Source organism: Muscardinus avellanarius (assembly GCF_963383645.1).
Source record: "Muscardinus avellanarius genome assembly, chromosome: 9".
Taxonomy (NCBI): Eukaryota; Metazoa; Chordata; class Mammalia; order Rodentia; family Gliridae; genus Muscardinus; species Muscardinus avellanarius.
The window spans coordinates 55,642,578-55,662,460 of NC_137795.1; the positions used below are offsets into that span (position 1 = coordinate 55,642,578).

The 19,883-nt window shown below is 34.1% G+C and overlaps 1 protein-coding gene across 1 annotated transcript in view; it reads right to left on the reverse strand.

Moving 5' to 3' along the window:
* SEMA3A (semaphorin 3A) overlaps positions 1 to 19,883 on the reverse strand; it is a gene marked incomplete at its 3' end in the record, with an annotated part of 211,311 nt that overhangs the window by 33,247 nt on the left and 158,181 nt on the right. The window contains exons 7-12 of the mRNA XM_080701418.1: positions 12,861 to 13,003; positions 10,387 to 10,501; positions 10,233 to 10,302; positions 6,488 to 6,632; positions 3,721 to 3,940; positions 676 to 767 (exon numbers count right to left, since the gene is read on the reverse strand). Coding sequence (XP_080557544.1) covers positions 676 to 767; positions 3,721 to 3,940; positions 6,488 to 6,632; positions 10,233 to 10,302; positions 10,387 to 10,501; positions 12,861 to 13,003 — 785 coding nt within the window. The remainder of the gene's footprint in view (positions 1 to 675; positions 768 to 3,720; positions 3,941 to 6,487; positions 6,633 to 10,232; positions 10,303 to 10,386; positions 10,502 to 12,860; positions 13,004 to 19,883) is intronic.

Below are 19,883 nucleotides of genomic sequence, written 5' to 3' on the forward strand. Positions count from 1 at the left end.
GTCCTGCTGCCTCAAACCGAACTTCTCTAGCCCTTTAAGAATTTACCTGGACACTCGTAACTCAGGACAAAGGGATGGATATCTATATGTTTCTTAGGTGTACAGATTAGGTGTATATAACAAATTTGCTAGTAGTGATAGAAAAGCCTCAAATATCCTAACAAATATTTTCCTTAAGAAAACATGATAAAATAATTCATGAATAAGCTTAAAATGATTAAAATATCTTCATTATGTTGTCATTCTGAACATATGTTCCTTAATTCACCCAAGGAAGTCACCTATCACTCCCCTTATAGCATAAAGTATGAAAGAAGAGATCTGAAGACAGGAGAGGAGTTTGTTCATTGAGGTTATACATATATATATATATATATATACACATATATATATATACATATATATTTATATATATATGTGTGTGTGTGTGTAAATCATGCATGTTATCACTGAGAAAACAAAATAAGAGCCAAGAATATATTTCTTTACTTCTTTCGATTTAACTAGCATTGAAAGTTTCAAGGTTTATTTTGACTAGTGTCTGGCTTTCTAATTGACAAGCTAATTAGAAGGGTATGTGAGACTACTTGTCCACACCAAGTTCAGTGTGCAGCTGTCCTGCGGGAAAAGATGTACAACTAAACCTGTTGACACTTGAAATTAAGCAGCACTCACCCGAAAAACTGTCATTTCTTCTAGCAGAACTTCTTCTAGATCATGCCAAGTCTCCTTAGGAATTGAGACTACTTTAAGAACAGTCCCAACATCTTTGAGAGAAAAGAAAGGAGAAAACCATGACTTAAATCATTTTGCTCAGAGTTTAGTGCTAGTGGGGAGATTCAAGATTTTACCAAAAAAAGGGAACATTGTGACTTCGGTCTTCTAGTTCATTGTTTTGAAATATTAGTAAATTACACATTCAAATGTATTTCATGTAGTTAGATACACTACAATTTGTAAAGATGCCTTTGGATATAAAAATTGAGTTTTTGAACATAGTCTTTGAAGAAGAGTTTATCCTGAAACTGCTTAATTTTAAATAAAATATAATAATCACTAGAGAAATTGCCTAGGCCGGGTTAATTATTTTAATATATTTTTTTTAAAAAATCACATTGTCAGGTGACTCATAAAATAACTTAAAATAATACCAATTTGACAATATAGGTTTTTTGACTTCTATGACAAGATAAGGGCACTACTATGAAGAGTAACTGTATATTTCAAAAAACAAGGAAGGTTGTCAAGAAACCAGGTAGTCAGATCCTCTGAACCCAGGTTGCTCTTTCTGTCCCCCCAAATCCTTTGAGGCCTCAATGATCATTAAGTGATGAATGATAATAATATAATTTCTCAAAACAAATACTTAGGCCGGGTGTGGTTGGCGCACGCTTGTAATCCCCACGCTTGGGAGGTGGAGACAGGAGGATCGCCCTGGTTTGAAGCCAGCCGCACTGTCTTAAGAGACCCTGTTTCCAAATAAAAATATAAAAATAGGGCTGGGAGTGTAGCCCAGAGGTAGAAGGGCTTCCAGGAACCCCAGTACCACACACACAAAAAATACTTAGGATGACTTATTATGGTAGTTTTCAAATAAAAAATATTGGTTGACCTATTTTACATCATTAAAGAAGTTCAATATTCAAAAACATAAATCATTTGGTTAAATTAAATATATTTTTCAGAGACTTCATACTGTACTTTTATCTAATCTTTATTATCAAAATTATTTTAATGACAAGAGCTGTCACTTTTCCTGGAAACTGGGTTAAGGTAAGATGTTACTAATTTTCCAATATTATAGGTATGTTCTTATTTTTGGTAGAATGAAGAACAGGGTCTTTTTAAATTAAATATTTGACTCTTAAACATTCCAGTTCTATCTTAACTTGATCAGTTGCTTTTATCTTTAATTTGTTCATTTTCATCAAGTTTAAAAGACTGTTTATGAAGAAAACCTTACCAATAAAGAATAAATTACTCCAGAAAAATAATTCAGTGCATTCATATTATTGATGTGCTAAATATGATCAAGAAAATCTGTTAATTTATCCTTTGTAAAGTTGCAACAAAAAAAAGCTCTCTTTTAAGAGGATCCTTCTATGTTTACAGGACCTTAGACTACTCATAACACAGAAGATTAAAGGGAAATTAGGTTAATCTACTCACTGCTTCTGATCAGGTCTACAGTACCCAAACAGATCTTTATCTGTGTTCGAGATCAAGTTTTTCTGAGTAGTATTTCAAACAATTTCACACAAATTGAATCAGATTACTCAACTAGAATCAATAGACTATGATGTGCAACTTAGTTAAAAGATAAAATTACTGTAATCAATTTACTCTGCTGACAGATGACCCTGGTCTGTACTGACCTATAGCCATCCGCAACAGCAGACATTCAACATTCTCATGAAATTGGGGCCTTTACAGACTGTTTGTGTCCAAGAGGAATTAAAAGCTCACAGTTGGGTTTCTTTGGTCAAATACCCAGAAGCATCATTGCTTTGACAGTGAGTGAGGGACTCTCAACAATTTCAAGCCATAGGTGAAGAAAAAGACAAGTGTGATATTATTGAACAACTAAATTACTCTGCAGAAAGACTAGTTTATAATTTGACATTAAACACTAAACTAATATTTACTCAAGGGAAATCCAGTTATTTCATGTTCTAAAGATATTTACAACCTAAAATTTGTGCTTATAATTTATTGGAAGCTTCAGTATCATTAAAATACTTTTATTGGATAGAGGAGATTTCTTGCCAGTAAAAGAACATGACACTGTTCCACCTGGTAACACAGGTATTTCACAATTTTGTTATAAAACTTTAAGCCTTTAAAACACTTGCTGCCCAGTTGCAATTCTCCTGCAATTAACGTGATTTTTTTCCCTGTTTCTCACCAAGGGTAAATAAATGTTACTATACAAGGTTTCAGTGGAGTGCTCACTCTGTTTCCCATTGATTTATGTCAGTTAACAATGTTAATGGAGACTAGGAATTTATTACCTTGGAATCTGACCTTAAGTAGCAAGTTTCAGATATGTAACTCAAAATGGAACAACTAGTAAAAAGAGTAGAAGAAAATAAAATAGCATGTCATAATAACAATGGGATTAACTCTAAAATACATGTGAAAAATTTTCTCTTATAATGAAATTAGTAAAAAAATATTATCAAAATTTTACAGAAAGTTATGATTTGTTGGGCCAATTTCTGACAAAGTTTTCCTTTTCCCCCTTTCCTTCTTATATTGCAGAACCAATGAACAAAATTTGATACTAACATTTACTTGCTAGAAGCTTTTCACTGTACAGCAATTTTAAAGTTCACCTAATTTTCATTAATATATTATGGAATCATTATTTAATGTCTTTGAAACTATGAGCATGGTTTGAGTAATATATCTGTTCTAAAACACCACTGGGCAAAAAGGTGTTGTGATTCATTTATGAACATTGAATGTTTTTCTAATCAAAAGCTGTACCTAATTATATTTATCAATTTTTCATTGTAAATGAAATTTCTTTTATATGATATGTTTCTACGTGTCTAAAAAATAGCACATTTTTAATAGTAGGCTATTCAAGTTTTTAGTCATTTGCTGGAGGTGAACTATATCTTGACAGTTATCATAAAACCTGGCTCAGTTCTAATTATATTTAGTTAAACGCCGTATTCTAAAAGAAAACACATAGCTGGATTTGAAAAACTTTACCTGTTCCGATAAACATGACATCGTACTGGCCGTCTTCTGCATCCACTCTGTCTACAACAATTTGTGTAAACTGATAATTTACATCTGTCTTGATCATTATTGGACGATTATTAATAGGAAACACTGGATTGTACATGGCTGGATGACTTCTTGCAAAGGTTATAACGTCATCTGGAAGGTCCTTTGTAGAGTCAAACCCACCAAATGTTTTACTGGGACACTATTAAGATAAAGAGAATACCTATTGATTAAAATCTAATGAATAGAATTATAAATTATATGATGATATATGGCCTTAATGGTTTATATATAGCTGACATAGTGAGTGAAATATGATAAACCGGTACAATTAATCATGAGATTAGAGAAATTAAGAATTATTCTCTTCCATATTTTAAATTTTTTTTTTACTGTAGCATCTTTGTGGCTTCCTTTGTAACACAATCTTGAGAAGCTAACATTCATGACTTTAGTAAATAGAGTAATTATAAAAATAAAGAGGTGTTATAAAAAGTGTTTAGCAGTCTACATGAGACAGAAGCTGGCCCTTCAGGACACGGTGACCTCATTGAAGAGATACTGGCTCTAAAAATCAGACAGTATGCATTGCTGTGTGCTGGCACAATGCCACCTCTGTATAGAAACACTCCACATGAGGCAATAAAATAGAAATGAGAAAGTGGAGATTTTTCTGTATCTCTATTCATTGCATTTAATTATGTAGTACATGTATTCATAGACTACTCCAATCTCATGCCTTTTGTCTTATGCATAAGTAATTTCTGCCATTTAATGCAAAATCTTAAGAGATGAAATATAATTAAGACATGATTCTGATCTTACAAGAAGTTTAGAATGAGAAATCAATTGTCTTTGCTATTACCTTGAAGAAATCATGCATAATTCATGAGGAATAAATCTCTTTTGAAACAAGATAACCTATATGCATATATATGTTTACATATAACTGTAAGGAAATACAAAAAATAACAAGAAAATAATTTACCTCTTGTTTTAAAGTTATTTATAAAATAATTAATGTTACAGAAATATGCAATATCTATATAAAACTCTGGAAAAAAACAACAAAACATTCTCATGATATTTAAAATTATTTGTGTGTTTCTTTACTACCGTGTAAGGACAGTTTGTAAAAATGTAAAAATGTGATTACAAATTGAAGTAGGAAATTTAGTAAAAATGTAGAAATGTGTGATTAAAAATTGAAGTAGGAAAATTATTTTATTTTCCCCTAAAATTTATCTTATCTATTGCCTTATTGTCCTTTTATTCTGTATTTAATGCAACCCAGTTTATAGGCTGTTGCTTAAAAATGAAGAAATGTTCTGGTACTGACATATTGTTTGAGGGTCATTTAATTTTTTTTCAGATAGTTCTGATGGGATGGTATATTTCCAGCCAGAACCCTTTGGGATGAATAAACTCATAGAAGCAAATTTTATTAAAAGCGAGGTGCCATTTCTAACGTCTAGATCGCTAGCACTTGGAGTACGTGGCTTGCCGATTTAATTCATATTGTTATAACTGTCTGTGAAGAGTGGGTGAGAACTAAGCTGCCTAGACTGAAAGCTGGCGCCATTACTTACCACCACCTCTTTGCCTCAGAGTTCTCATCTGTGAGATGGGAACAATATTTGGTTGGGAGATCTTTTTCTACATCGAAAGCTAAATATATGTATAATCTCCCTTAGAATGAATTCTGTAATATAGTAATTTTCAAAGTTTTCTCATTGTTATTATCAATTCCAAATATATTGGAGACACATTTAGATCAAAAACTGAATTTGTGTCAGGTCTGGTGGTATACATGTAGATTACCAGTACTGTGGAGGCTAAAAGAGGAAGATTCCGGATTCAAGAAAAACGTACGGAATTTATGAGGAAATACTAAAATAACAAAATAATTTACTTCTTGTTTTAAAGTTATTTATAAAATTATTTAATGTTACAGAAATATGCAATATCTATATAAAACCAGATTGCTGTGGCTAGCCTCAAACCTGTGATCCTCCTATCTCAGCCTTACAAGTGCTGAGATTATAGACGTGTGCCTGGCTATGAGCATGCTTTTAAATGTGCAATTCAGTTGGATGTGGTGGCGCACGCTTGTAATCCCAGCCTTCGGGAGGCTGAGACAGGAGGATCGCGGTTCGCCAACAGCCTCAGCTACTTAGTGAGGCTCTCCACGACTTAGTGAGATCCTGTTTCAAAATAAAGAATAAAAAATAGGGGGGGAGGAGGTATAGCTCGGACGTCAAATGTTTCTGGGTTCCATTCCCAGATGTGCAAAAAAGACAAACAAACAAACAAACAAACAAACAAACAAAAAAAAAAAAACAAAAGCAAAGTGGAACTCAGCTGGGCATGGTGGTGCACACTTGTAATCCCAGCATTCTGGAGGCAGAGACATGAGGATCACGGTTCGCGAACAGCCTCAGCCACTTAGTGAGGCCCTTCACAACTCAGTGAGACCCTGTTTCAAAACTAAAAAGACTAAAAAATAGGGCTGGAGACATAGTTCAGAGGAACAATGCCCCTGGTTTCCATCCCTAGTACCTCCAAAATAAATAAATAAATAAATAAAAATGTGGAACTCTATGGGAAATTCTAGTCTTGCTTTCATTTGTAATTCTGGGGTCTTGATTGTAAATTATATCTATGCTTAATATTTGTTTGTATCTACATTTATGTTGTACCTCTGGCAGAAACACATTCAATTCACACATTACACATCTAAGCCACTTACAGTTCCTGGCCGCGGATAGGGAACTCTTCCTTGATAGGGCACCCACTGATAGTTGGGGCCATCCCTGTGAGCGTACGGACCGAGGAATACCCTTCTTACATCACTCATGCTGTACATGCACACGGCGGAGCCCTTGAAGATGTTACTAAAAGGGAGAGAGAATGAGATCTGACGTTCATCTTTATACAATGGCAAGAAAACTATTGACACTGAGTTATTAAATGTCACATATTAACGATCAAAATTGAATAAAATTTTGGCAATAGTAAATATTAGGGATTATTTACTTCACATGCCTGTATTTCTACAAAGCCCAAGAGAACTAATTATGATTTCTCAACTACAAAACATAATGAAACCATCGTTAGTATTCATAGAATATATGTATTCATATCAAATGTGACCTATTAAAATTCGATTGAAAAATATAGAGAGCATCTCTAAGTTGGTATTTAAGTATCAGATGAAATAAATATATAAACTTTGTCTAAGACTCAAGAATTGTACTGAAACTAAAAACACCTTAAATAAAGAGTAGGTTTAAGAACTCTGTTTAGCATGGAGGTGCACGCCTGTAATCCTATGTGGGAGGATGACCCAGGAAGACTGCTGAAGAGGCTCCACAGCAATTTAGCAAGGCCCTAAGCAAGATCCCATTTTAAAATAAAAAAATAGGGCTAGGGGTCTAGATTTCAGGTAGAATACACACACACACACACACACACACACACACACACACACACACACATACACACACACACGTTGAAGACTCATAAGTTGAAACTTGTAGAAAATAGTAATAGTTAAGGGCAAATGCTTTCTCGCATTACATATATATATATATATACATATATATTATAAATGTTGTGTTTATGTGTGTATTTTCTATATGTAATATATATGTAACAGTTTACACATAGTATACATACATAAATATATGTATATATAATTATATATATATATATTTTTTTCTTTTTCCTGAACTGAAGATTGAACTCACTATCATTCTACCTCAGAACTATGTTTGGGTCCTTATTTTGTTGTTGTTGTTGTTGTTGTTGTTTTATTTTGAGACAGCCTTCCAAAGTTGCCCAGGCTGGCCTTGAATTTGTAATCCTCCTTCTCAGCCTCCCCCGTAGCTTAAATTACAGGCATATGCCACAGCCTGCTGCTCACCTTATATCATTTTTATCTTTCAAATCACCAGAGATATGAGATCTAGGAGCAGAGTTTGGTTTTTGCGAAGACACTTAAAATAATCTCTTTCCAACACAGAAACTAGTTTTAAGTTGATAGCTATTTTACCACAGTTAAAGTAGAAAATTATAGCAATTATCCCTATCATTTTGCTAAACCGAGATCAGGTGATGAAAGCAAACTGAAGTCTTATTGAGCTGCTACAAGTTCCAATTTTATTTTGCTCATATGACTTGAGGTACATATTTGTACAAAATATTGGACACTTATACACTCGTGCAGTATAAAATGTTTATCTTTTAGCTGATCTCTCACCCAAATAAAATTACATATAAATCAGACCAATGAAAACCATGTGTTCCTAAGAATTTATTATTGGAAACTACGCCTGGTGGGCTACAAGCTTCCCGAGGGAAGGGACTCAGCCTGGTTGTCTTTCTGCCCTATTCATTACCACATAGTACTTCTCTTAGGGTAAACCTTAAAAAATTGTAGAATTTAATATTTTCATGATAGAATAAATAGCAAATTAATACATGTGACGGTCACATTTGGTTAATGTGACATTTGCTTTATCTCCTTCTTCCACTCTCAATGTATTTTGCTTACCTATTCATGAAATCAGCTTTGAAAGATTTGATGAATGCAATTCACAGCTACTAGACTCACAAGCATCCTTCTCAATGAAAAAAGTCAAATTATTGTACTCACTAAGCTACTGGCAAACAGAAGGTGGTCCCTAGACCCACGGCAAGAACATCATCTGTTAGAAATTCAACATCTTAGGCTACATTTCATTACTGTTGAGTCACAACCCTTAAGAATAGGGACTGGCAACCTTGATTGTATTGTTATTTTTGTTTTTCTTAATTTAAATGTATTTCCTTAAGTTATCATGAAAAAGAGAAACCTGCTTTTACACATGCTTGGCAGGTAATTCTAGAGCATTGTCAAGTTTGAGAATTACTGTGATAAGCATGAGGAAGTAGAAGAAATAGATTAAATTCTGGTAACTTTTATCCTCTTTTAATCTTCACTTTAGTGGCCTTGTTTTTATAGTATAAGAGAGAAGTATTTAGGAATGGAAACTTGTATGTAGATTTAGTAATTTAGGTGTCTCCATCTCTATGTGTTCATTTTTAATTTAAATACATGTCCACTGTGAATATCTTTAGTATTTACAGAATAAACCACTCTTGTATGTCACATCTACTCTTTCTCTTCATGCTGTTACAATCACTTATAGAACTTTTGTGTTTACTTTTGACTTTCCATTATTTTTTAAAAATATTTTACCCAACCCCAATGCATATCTCTATTTGTATTCATGCAAATTAATATGTATGTGTTTCTTTCCACAACCACAGACAGTGTGCACTTTAGGCTGAATAAAATGGCGGGGAGATAATTGTTGCTAAATTGACAGCAGGAGCCTTAGGAAGGATGAGTAACAGGAAGCAGAGAAAGCTGAAGGAAGAGAAAGCAAGACAGAGGGAGGGAACTGAGAGCCTGAGTGGAGTGGGAAGTGGTAGAGGAGAGAGGAGAAAAATCAATCTGAATTTTATATTTTATGTAAAACAATCAGAGTTCAGGTTTTGTTGTATGATTTCATGGGATCTTATTTTATGGTATATGGTTATTTTTAAGATTTGGATTACAAGGTGGCCAATAAAAAGCTAAGTAGAATGGAGAGAGAGAGAGAGAGAGAGAGAGAGAGAGAGAGAGAGAGAGAGAGAGAGAGAGAGGGAGGCGATTTCTTTTAAAAAATGAGGATATATTTACTCATTTAAAAAACATTAAAATATAGATAACTTAAACAACATGATTTATATTAATGCTTTTTTAAAATACCAATAAGCAACTTAGTAGTTTCATTTATAACAGTTTGACTTTTCCTAAAGCTGTAAATTCCCAGTTTAATTTCAATGGTATGTATAGGAAGACACAGCAAAGATTCTCTTATGTGGAATGGAGAATTACGTGAAGGACCACAGGCTGCTTTGATAGTTCTAGATGTACTTTCTCCTCAGATTCTCATGTCACCCATATGGTTAAGGAGACATCTCTCATCTCAGTGTAATTGCTGGTAACAAAGAATGTCTGGATTCTTTTTTAAAAAATCTTATTCATTTAGCAATTGGTGAAAGAGATCAAGATGGAGACAGAATTGTTTTATATACATATGTTTTAAATTAGGTTTCTTCACTTTTAGTTCATATTACTAGACTGTTGCCAAAACATAGATACACCATTTTTTATAATATTCCATATTTCATTCAAATGTTTAACGTCAAAGCCATATATAGAATAATACAGAACATTTTAAGCTGTTTCAACACTCCATTTACAGTGATAGATTCTTTGTTAACATTTATTTTTTAAAAAAGCAACTTCTTTGGTCACAAATGATTTAAGCCACCCCAAAATGTACAGTAGCTCAAAGACTAAAGCATCATGGTTCTTTCAAAATTTTTTCACTAATTATGGAAAACTGGAATGCAACAAGACATAGATTTTGTTTGATAAAATGGTAATGAGAGTTATTTACCTGGATGTTGTAAACACTCCATATACAATCGGATTTTTAGGATCTTTAGAGTTCATTAGGAATACATCCTCTGAAAATAAAAGAAAGTTGCAGTTTTTATGGTTGTGGAAAAGATTGTACAAAATTTTTCTATACAAAAACACCAGCCACTTACGCAACTCATCAAAATGAGTGTCAATGCCATTTGGCCCTGGCACTGAGCAAATCAGGCGAGCTTTGAGGAATGTCGTCCATTTATTCACGAGACTTCTGTGTCCTCCGAAGTCATTCTAGGAGCAGAGAAAAACAGGTTTTGATGCTGTGCATGCAAAAAATAATTTTGAATATCATTTTTCATATCTTGAGAAAGAAAATATAATTCCTAAATTTTCCATTTTTGAAAATAAGATTTTTATTTGCAACCATGGAAGTCTTCTTCATTTTCAAAAGTTTTACATCACTTTAAATGATCAGATACATGTAACTATCATTTTTTTATTATATTGTTGATCAAATCATTGACTCAAGATACTAATCACAATAAATTTCTCTTAACAGTAAAATATCACTCTATGTGCATCAGTGGATGAATGGACACACACACATATGTGTATATATATACAAACATACAGATATACATATGTTTATACATATACCTGTGTGTGTGTGTGTGTGTGTGTGTGTGTGTGATTTATATCAACAGTGGAATACTATTTGGCCTTTACAAAGAAGGAAACTCTGTTATTTGCAAAAACATTTAAGATCCTTGAGGTCATTACATTAACTTAAATAAACCAGGTATAATAAGACAAATATCACATGATCTCACTTAAATATGGAATCCAAAGATGCTGGACTCAGAAGCAGAGAGTATACTGGTGGTTACCAGTGGCTAGAGAAGAAGTCAGACTTAGGGAGATGTCAAAGATGATGATACCATTTCAGTTAGATAAGAGAAATAAATTCAAGATATCTATTGTATAACACGGTGACAAATTGTTAATAAAAATGTAATAAATTATTCAAAATTATGAAGAATATAGATTTTAAATACTCTTACCATAAGGATTCTGTACACATGTTTCAAAGCCTTATCTCTTACATGACAACTATACACAATTTTTTTCCAAGACTAAATTTAAAGAAGTCTTTCACTTTTTCCATTGTTACCACTTTGCCATGCATGAGCAGTTATTACCCTTGTGTTTGTTTTTAGTATAAGCCTCCTAACTTCCTGTGAGTTTCTTAAAGTCTTAACCCCCTGAGCAGGCTCTTTCACAGTAAGTGCTCAGTGTAGAGTGACATTCGGTGAGTATTTACTGAATGAGCAATAAATGCAAGCCTTATGATTTATACTAAAAATACATTCTCCAATTAAGCACGGTAGCATTGAATAACTTAAAAGTTTAAATGGTTGAAACAACTTATATTTTGCAGATAGCATGCTGAGGAAATATTTGCACAAATCTTAGTAAATGAAATTCATTCCAGAAAAAAAAAATTTGAAAGCATCTCCACCAACAAAATTGAGTCTTAACTTAAATGTAGCAATAAACTCTATTATGATGTCATATATTTACTAGTCTTTTAATATGTTTTGTGCATTTATTAAAGAAACATGTGGGTTCCTTTGAAACAGAACACTGAGTTGTATTTTATTTATAAGGTTTTTTAAAGAAATACTTTAAAAGATGATGTACATTTTGTAGAGAAGAGTCTCCTCTATTCACACATTGTATTATGTTTCCAAATAGTTAAAAACTTAATTTTCTAGTAATTGAATATACTATGGATAAATAATTACATCATGACTGAGGTAAGAAAAAGGTCACAAAACACATGGTTTTTAAAATTTCATGGCATTTTCTTAAAATAAAATATCTCAATTGTAAGCCTTATTGTATTTAGTTTTATGTTTTTTTAGTTGAAAGATGTTTTATTATGTACTAGCAATTTATTTTATTCACATTTTAATATGTGTTATCTTTTATATTGTAGTGAAAAATAGGACTGTCATTATATATTTTCATTGATGATACTAATTAACCATAAGTATTTATTGAGCAATTTTTATTCTATATAGCTAACATTATAATGTATTATTAAACCAAACATTATTCCACACAATAAATGAAAAACCATAGCATGATAAAGCTCAGAGCTTCAAAAGTATGTGTTTGTGTGTCTGTGTTTGCACATGTACATCGGATGCTATAATCAATTTTAGTACAGGTTTTTATATTTCTCTTACGTGTTTTACCTATATTCTAACATCAAATAGCCATTAAGATGACCAGTTGTAGAACATGTTGTTAAATATATAAATATCAAAAGGTATATTCTCCTGTATGATAGTCTACTTCTATATCCATAAAACCATTTTTACCTGTTGAGAGTTTTAATGCAAGATCATTTAATGTAACTGTGAAATAGGCCAGTTACTTCACCTCCTCTATTTGCATGTTGGACTATGAAGAGTTACTCAAAAGCAACTGTAATATATTCCCAGTCATTTTTTCCATTTAAGTTTTTGTTGGGATTACACACAAGATTGAATAATATTTTTCATTATATTTGCACATAGGTGGAGAATAAAACAATGAGATGTGATTGTACAATATCATACCCATTTTTTTCTCTTTACCTCACCTTGCATATCTGACCTATTCTAGCATGAGTGGCTTTTCCAGAATGTTCTCCATCTATTGCATTTTCGCGGAAGAAAAAATATACTTTGTCATCTTCAGGGTTGTCACTCTCTGGGATGAGGTGAGCACTAATGAACCTTGGATCTGAGAGACAAATTATAACACATATGTTAATTTATAGTTTATAAACAATACCATTAATTACAGTCCATTTTCAGTTTTTCTTAATATCTATTTTGATATATTTCAAGAAATGAATATTTTTAGCTCACTGTTAAGTTCATGTAAACTGTTCTTTATGCATTCTTAATTATATTAAATTGCATAAGCTAGGCATGGTGGCACCTGCTTGTAATCCCAGTACTTAGAAGGATCATAGGTTTGCGGCCAACCTCAATAACTTAGTAAGGTCCTCCACAACTTAGTGAGGACATGTTTTAAAACAAATTAAAATAGGGGTGGAGATGTAGCTTAGAGTTAGAATACTCTTGAGTTTAACCCTCAGCACCAAAAAAAAAAAAAAAAAAATCACATCATATCTCTAGAAAATGTAATTCGTTTTGTTCAGAAGGTTAGAAATAGGTGCAAAAATAATAGGTATAAACACATAAGACAAACATATTACTGGATATTAATGACTATGTACTTTTTAAGTATCATTAAGTATTACTTGTCTATATTACCATTGTTATTCTTCATTTCAGACACAAAATAACTTAAAGTTGTTTAAAGGAAACTTAAAGTAACTTAAAGTAAACTACTAAGTAGTATATTCCCATTCCAAGTAAAGCCTGGGTGAGAAGGAAAATGTGAGCTCTATAAAAGAAGGAAAATTCTTCTCTCTTGTTGATCCCATATTGGTAAATTGCAACACTGTTGGATTAGATTATCAGGCCCCAAATTCTGGTGTCAACCTGAGTCTTCTCTTGCCTTCATACCCAGTATTATATCTAGCATCATGTCCCTACTTATAAATATTTCTGACCATCCCCTTCTAGACCATCATTGCCAGCCCAATCATTAAAATTGATTACTAGCTACTTTCTGTTTGTACTTTACAACCCCCACTTCCTTTTCCACGGAACGGCTAGAATGGTTGTCACTCTGATACATCACTTTCCTCTCCAAGCCCTCCATTATCTCTCCAACCCCCATATATTTAAATCCAAACGCCTCCCACTAATCAGAAGTTATGATTGTGTTTGTTTATCTGTCATATTTTTTCCCACCTGTTCTTCCTTTCCTAACTACTTCTAGACAGCAATAACAGATCTTTTCCTGGTTCTCAAACATAGTAGGCTCCTTCAGACTGGCCCCAGAGTTGCCCCACCTCCCGTGCGTAGCTCTCTGCTCTTCTATGTCAAGGCTGGATTTCTACTTTGATTCAGGTCTTTGTTCAAATGGTTTATTATTATAGTGACCTATGTTGACTGTCCTATCTAAAGCAATGGCATTTTTGTTCTCGCTTCCCTGCATGATTTTTCTTCCTAACAAAATTCAATACATTGTATGACCTATCCTCTCTGTCTTTCTCCCTTCACCTATCTAATTTTCATTTGTCTGTCACCTCCCCATTTCTATGGAATATAAATTCCATGAGTTCAAGGACTTGGCATCATTTGCTTGATTCTGTGACTCTGGAACTTAAAACACAGTGTGAAATAAACAAATACCTGAGCAAGATGGTAAGAGAGAGAAAGAGAGAGGGAGAGAGGGAGAGAGGGAGAGAGGGAGAGAGAGAGAGAGAGAGAGAGAGAGAGAGAGAGAGAGAAAGAGAGAGAGAGAGAGAACAATATCAGAAACAAACTTCAACAAAAATCAAGTCTATTTTTATTATACAGAACGTGTATCAGCAATTTTCAGAGACCCACTTTAAAGTAAATTTTGTAAATAGTTGGGTTGATATGACTGGCTTAGATAACTATATAAACTATGTAATAGCTTCAAGGTTTTACCATATCATGGGCTAAAAAGCTGAGTTGTCTCACTGGAAGTACTTAGGACATTGCAAAATTTAAATTCTTACAATAATCTACCTTTATTCCACAGTGTATTACATTATCAAGGTAACAATGAAATAAACACTTGTGGGTCAGCATTTTTTTTTTTTTTTTGGTGGTACTGGGGTTGGGACTCAGGGGCTTTTCTAACTCCAGGCTATCCTACCAGACCTATTTTATATTTTATTTGGAAACAGGTCTCACTAAGTTGCTGAGAGCCTCACTAAGTAGCTGAGGCTGACTTTGAACCTATGTGATCCTCCTGTCTCAGCCTGAGGGTCAGCATTTTAAGAGCTCAAAAAAGAGATAAGAACCCTAAGTCTAGCTTTATCTTTAGACAATCCAAGTTATTTAATTCCAATCTTCACACCTGTAAATAATCATCATTATCATGTGTTTTATGCTTGTAACCTCCTTTTCACATTTGCTCTGGGACAATGCACTTTGAATATTTCACTAGGCTAACCTTCCCTATTAAAAAATTGTACAAGCTCTGTAAGTAACATAAAACAAACTATATTCTAGTCATATTTAAAATTCAGGGGACTTCCGGGAAGATGGCGACCGAGAAAAGCGGGGCTTAAGAGTCCCGCTAACAACCAATCTCCATTACCACAAAAAGAGCGCCTTTCATAGCCAGAAAACACCATCACCAGAAAAAAAAAAAAAAACCACCAGGCTCCAGAGAGAAAGCGGACTGAGAACAGAGCTCAGGGCCACAGAGGAGACACACGCGCCCGAGGACGCGGCAGCAGCGCCATACTGCCGGCGGCAGCGGCGAACTCAGCGGACGGCTACAGCAAGCCGAGGTGAGCCGATGCGGAACAGCCAGGCGGGATCTTTCGGCGCAGACAGCATTTAAAGCTCCCAGTGGCTGAGCTCAGCACACGCTGCAGGGATTCAGAGTGGAAATCAAAACCAGAGAACAAAAAATACGCCAGCCTCATGGCCGAGGGCGTGGCAGAGGCGCCATATTGCCACCGGCGGCGGCAGCAGCAGTGAATCCACCGAGTCCAGTACAGCTACATCTACGTACTCAAGAACAGTGAGTCAAATTGCGGGCCACAGAGGAGAAATCCCAGTATTGTGCCTCCTGGGACTTGACCCAGTGAGGGAGTGGTGGTGGCAGAGATATCACACCATAGGAGAGCGTGCAACCTGGCACCCCCCATAGTTTAAAGCAGCCTCTATCGACTCCCTGGGTCGGAGACTCTGTGATACAACCCAGTAAAGGAGTAGTAGGGTCTGAGATAATACAGACTCGAGATCCAGAGCACCTTAAGTGAAGCCATAGTGACCCAAGGGAAGATCCCAGAGAAGGCACAAACCTCCGAAATCATGGGAAAGAGGAATAACACTGAAGTAATGAATGTGCACAACCCCACAACATCAGAACCTGATAAAACAGAAAATCAGAGATTTCTAGAAGATCAAATCAGGAAAATAACTGTAGAAATAATAAAGGTGCTTCGAAAAGAACTCAGAGAGAGCCAAAAAGAGATAAAGGATGCAATTAATGAAGTAAAGGCCTCAATTCAAAGCACAAACAACCGATTAGACCACATGGAGATCAGAATCTCGCTCTTAGAAGATGAGCAATCCAAAAATGAATGCATAGTTTCTAATCTAGAAAAAGATATCCAACAGCAGGAATCTGACATTGAAGAAATATGGGCCCATCTTAAGAGAGCTAACCTAAGAATAATTGGAATAGAGGAGGGAAAAGAAAGTGATACCAAAGGGATCAACAATCTCTTCAAGGAAGTAATAGCAGAAAATTTTCCAAATATAGAGCAAGAGGTTGATACACAGATCCAGGAAACTTATAGAACTCCCTTTAGACAGGATCCGAGAAGAGGATCCCCACGCCATATAATTGTCAAAATGACCAATGTGGAAGCCAAGCAGAGAATCTTAAAGGCAACAAAAACAAAGGGCCAAGTGACATTCAGAGGCAAACCAATTAGAATCACTCCAGACTTCCCAAACCAAGTCATGAGAGCCAGAAGGGCTTGGAGTAACATATTCCAAACTCTGAACGAAAACAACTTCCAGCCAAAAATTTCCTATCCAGCAAAACTTTCTATCAAATTAGATGGAGAAATAAGAAGCTTCCATGACAAACAGAAACTGAAGGAATTTATGTCTTCAAAACCAGCGCTAGAGAAAATACTCAAAGAGATTAACTACAAAGAAGAAATAGGTAACACTCACCAGAACCAGAGAAACAAGAGTTTCCATCCAACAGACAACTAAGATTGGTTATCTGTGGAGATTCATTATTTATGTTAGTCTTTTACCTATCTCTAAATTGTATTGTTTGCCTTTATTGTTGTTAATTTTTAGGATTTCTAGTTGGAATATTAATATACCTTCAGATATAGGATTTGGAAATATTTTATCCAATTCTATTAGTAACTTTTAACTCTGTTTACATTGTCTTTGGATATACAATATTTTCTTTTATTTTTTAGGGAGTTTGTATATTCTTCTGTTGCCTGTGCCATTGAAATCATATCCAAGAAATCACTGCCAATTTCAATGTTGTGAGGTTTTATGACCCAGATTTTCTCCTAAAAGTTTATAGTCTTAAGATTTATATTTAGGTCTTTTATCTAGTTTGAGTTAATACTTGTATGTGGGATTAGGTAAGGGTCCAATTTTATTCTTTTCCATGTAATTATTATTTTTCAACAATATTTAGTTAAAAGATTATTATTTCCACCACCAAATCTTCGTGGAAACCTTGTCAAAAATAACTTGACAATATAGGGAAGAAGTTAGCTCTAGGCTTGCATTTAACTCCAATGGTCTATATATCTGCCTTTAGAACAGTACTACACTGTTTCAATTATTGTAGCTTTATATGGTATGAAATCAGAAAATATACATCTTCTAGCTTTGTTTTTGCTTCGAGATTGTTTTGGGTAACTAGAGTCCATATTCCATATCAGGATAGATTTTTTTTTCTGAAAAATAAATATATGATAGTTTCACCTAAAAAAAAAGAAAAAAATATTCTCTGGTAAGAAAGAAAGCAAAAAGAAATATTGAAATGTTATCTTTAAGACATCAAAAGCTTGGTATCAGACAAATAAAACTGTTATGTGAGATTATCATTTTTAATTTTGGATAAATTGCTATAATACTAGATGTCAACCACTAAGCCAAGCATGGGAGGGAGGGATGGGGAGAGAATGGGGTGGGGATCGGGTAGGGGCTGACTGGGCGATGTGTGCATGTATGTCTACAAAAGTTTGTATCCCACTATGATGTATGAATACAGTGCACCAATAAAATAAAATTTAAAATAATAATAATAATTAAAAAAATAAAATTCAGTGCACTAATAAACTGATATAGAGCTTAATAATTTTAAAGTAGAATCTATACCAGAAGTGTTAAAGATATATAAATTAATACCTGATTTTTTTCATAAATTTCTACTTGTTCATATGTTTATACAAACACACACACACACACACACACACACACACACACACAAACATTTGTTTCATGACAAATGGCAAGGAGAACAATTCATGTGACATACTAGTGATTCTTGACATAAACCAAAGGATCACTACATTAGGTCCCCAAAAATGTGCAAGTGTGTGTGTATAGACATAGCACAAACTTGTAAGCACTCAGTTCAGTCACAATTTTTGTGATCTTTGGCAAGACATTTTCTTTTCTCAGAACTCAGATGCCTAATTATAAAATTGACTTTATTTCAAAGTGAGTTATTTCAAATTGAGTTCTACTCATCTGTTATAAATAGTTCATAAAAATAAATAATTTACAAATAAGGCACATAAAACAACCTCACAAAATGTTAACAAATGTATTAGTATCATGATGAAAATACAGAAAAGCTTAATCATATGATAAGCTTGGAAATCTTGTTATAATGTAGCTGTAGATGCGAAGTCAACAATCATCCATTCTGCTTTAACACTGGAGCAATGAAGAGAGATGTTGGTCTAATTTTACCACCCATATTGGTGCAGTTATTCACACACACACACACACACACACACACACACACACACACACATACACACACACAGTCGAATAACAAAGAATTTCAATTAACTAAGTCCAAGTAGGTTTTACTAGATCACAAATATGTGCAATACACAGTATAGAAAACAAAATGAAGAATATACATATTCCTTGTTCTCAGAAAGTTACAATCTAGCCAAAGAAATGCATACTAAAGTACATGAATAGATGGTCATGCTCTCTTAACTTGATGTTGGGGCATGGGAGAAGGCTCTTGAGTACTTTACTTACCTCTCCAATTTTTATGAGAGTAATTATCATCCTACATGTGCAGTCTGTGGTGGGAAGTAGTTAAAAATATCAAGCATAGTCATTTTTAAATCGCCTTCACCCCAATCACCCCAAGTCTCTCATGCAGGATCTGATTCTAAAACATGAGAGATTAATCCACAGAGAAGTTGATGGGGAGGGAGGTGGTCAGGAATTATGATAGCAAGTTAATCTTTCAGAATATGAAGACATTTATTTTCAGGAATATATTTGTCCTGATGGATATGGAGGAAAACACTAAAGTATTTAAAACCCAATAGTGACTGTATCAGCTTCATATTTATGGAGTAATTTTGGCTGCTGCAGAGGTAAATAAAACAGTCTATGTTTGATATGAATACATATATTGTATGAATATCACTATCAATATAATAGTGAGCTAAGGGTGATGGCAGGAAGACCAGTCTGGGAGTTGCTACTGAAGCTTAAGTGAGAAACCATGATGACCTGGGTGTGTGAGGGACAGGGAGGACAGAGAAAGGGACACACGCAGGGACCATTTGAAAGTAGAATGATGAATTTTGTTCACAGGTAGGATGCTGAATGTATGCAGTGGTGAGAAAAATCATGGAAAATAGAGATGCATCTGATTTTTTTTTTTTTTTTGGTAGTACTGGGGTTCCTGGAAGCCCTTCTACCTCCGGGCTACACTCCCAGACCTATTTTATATTTTCTTATTTGGAAACAGG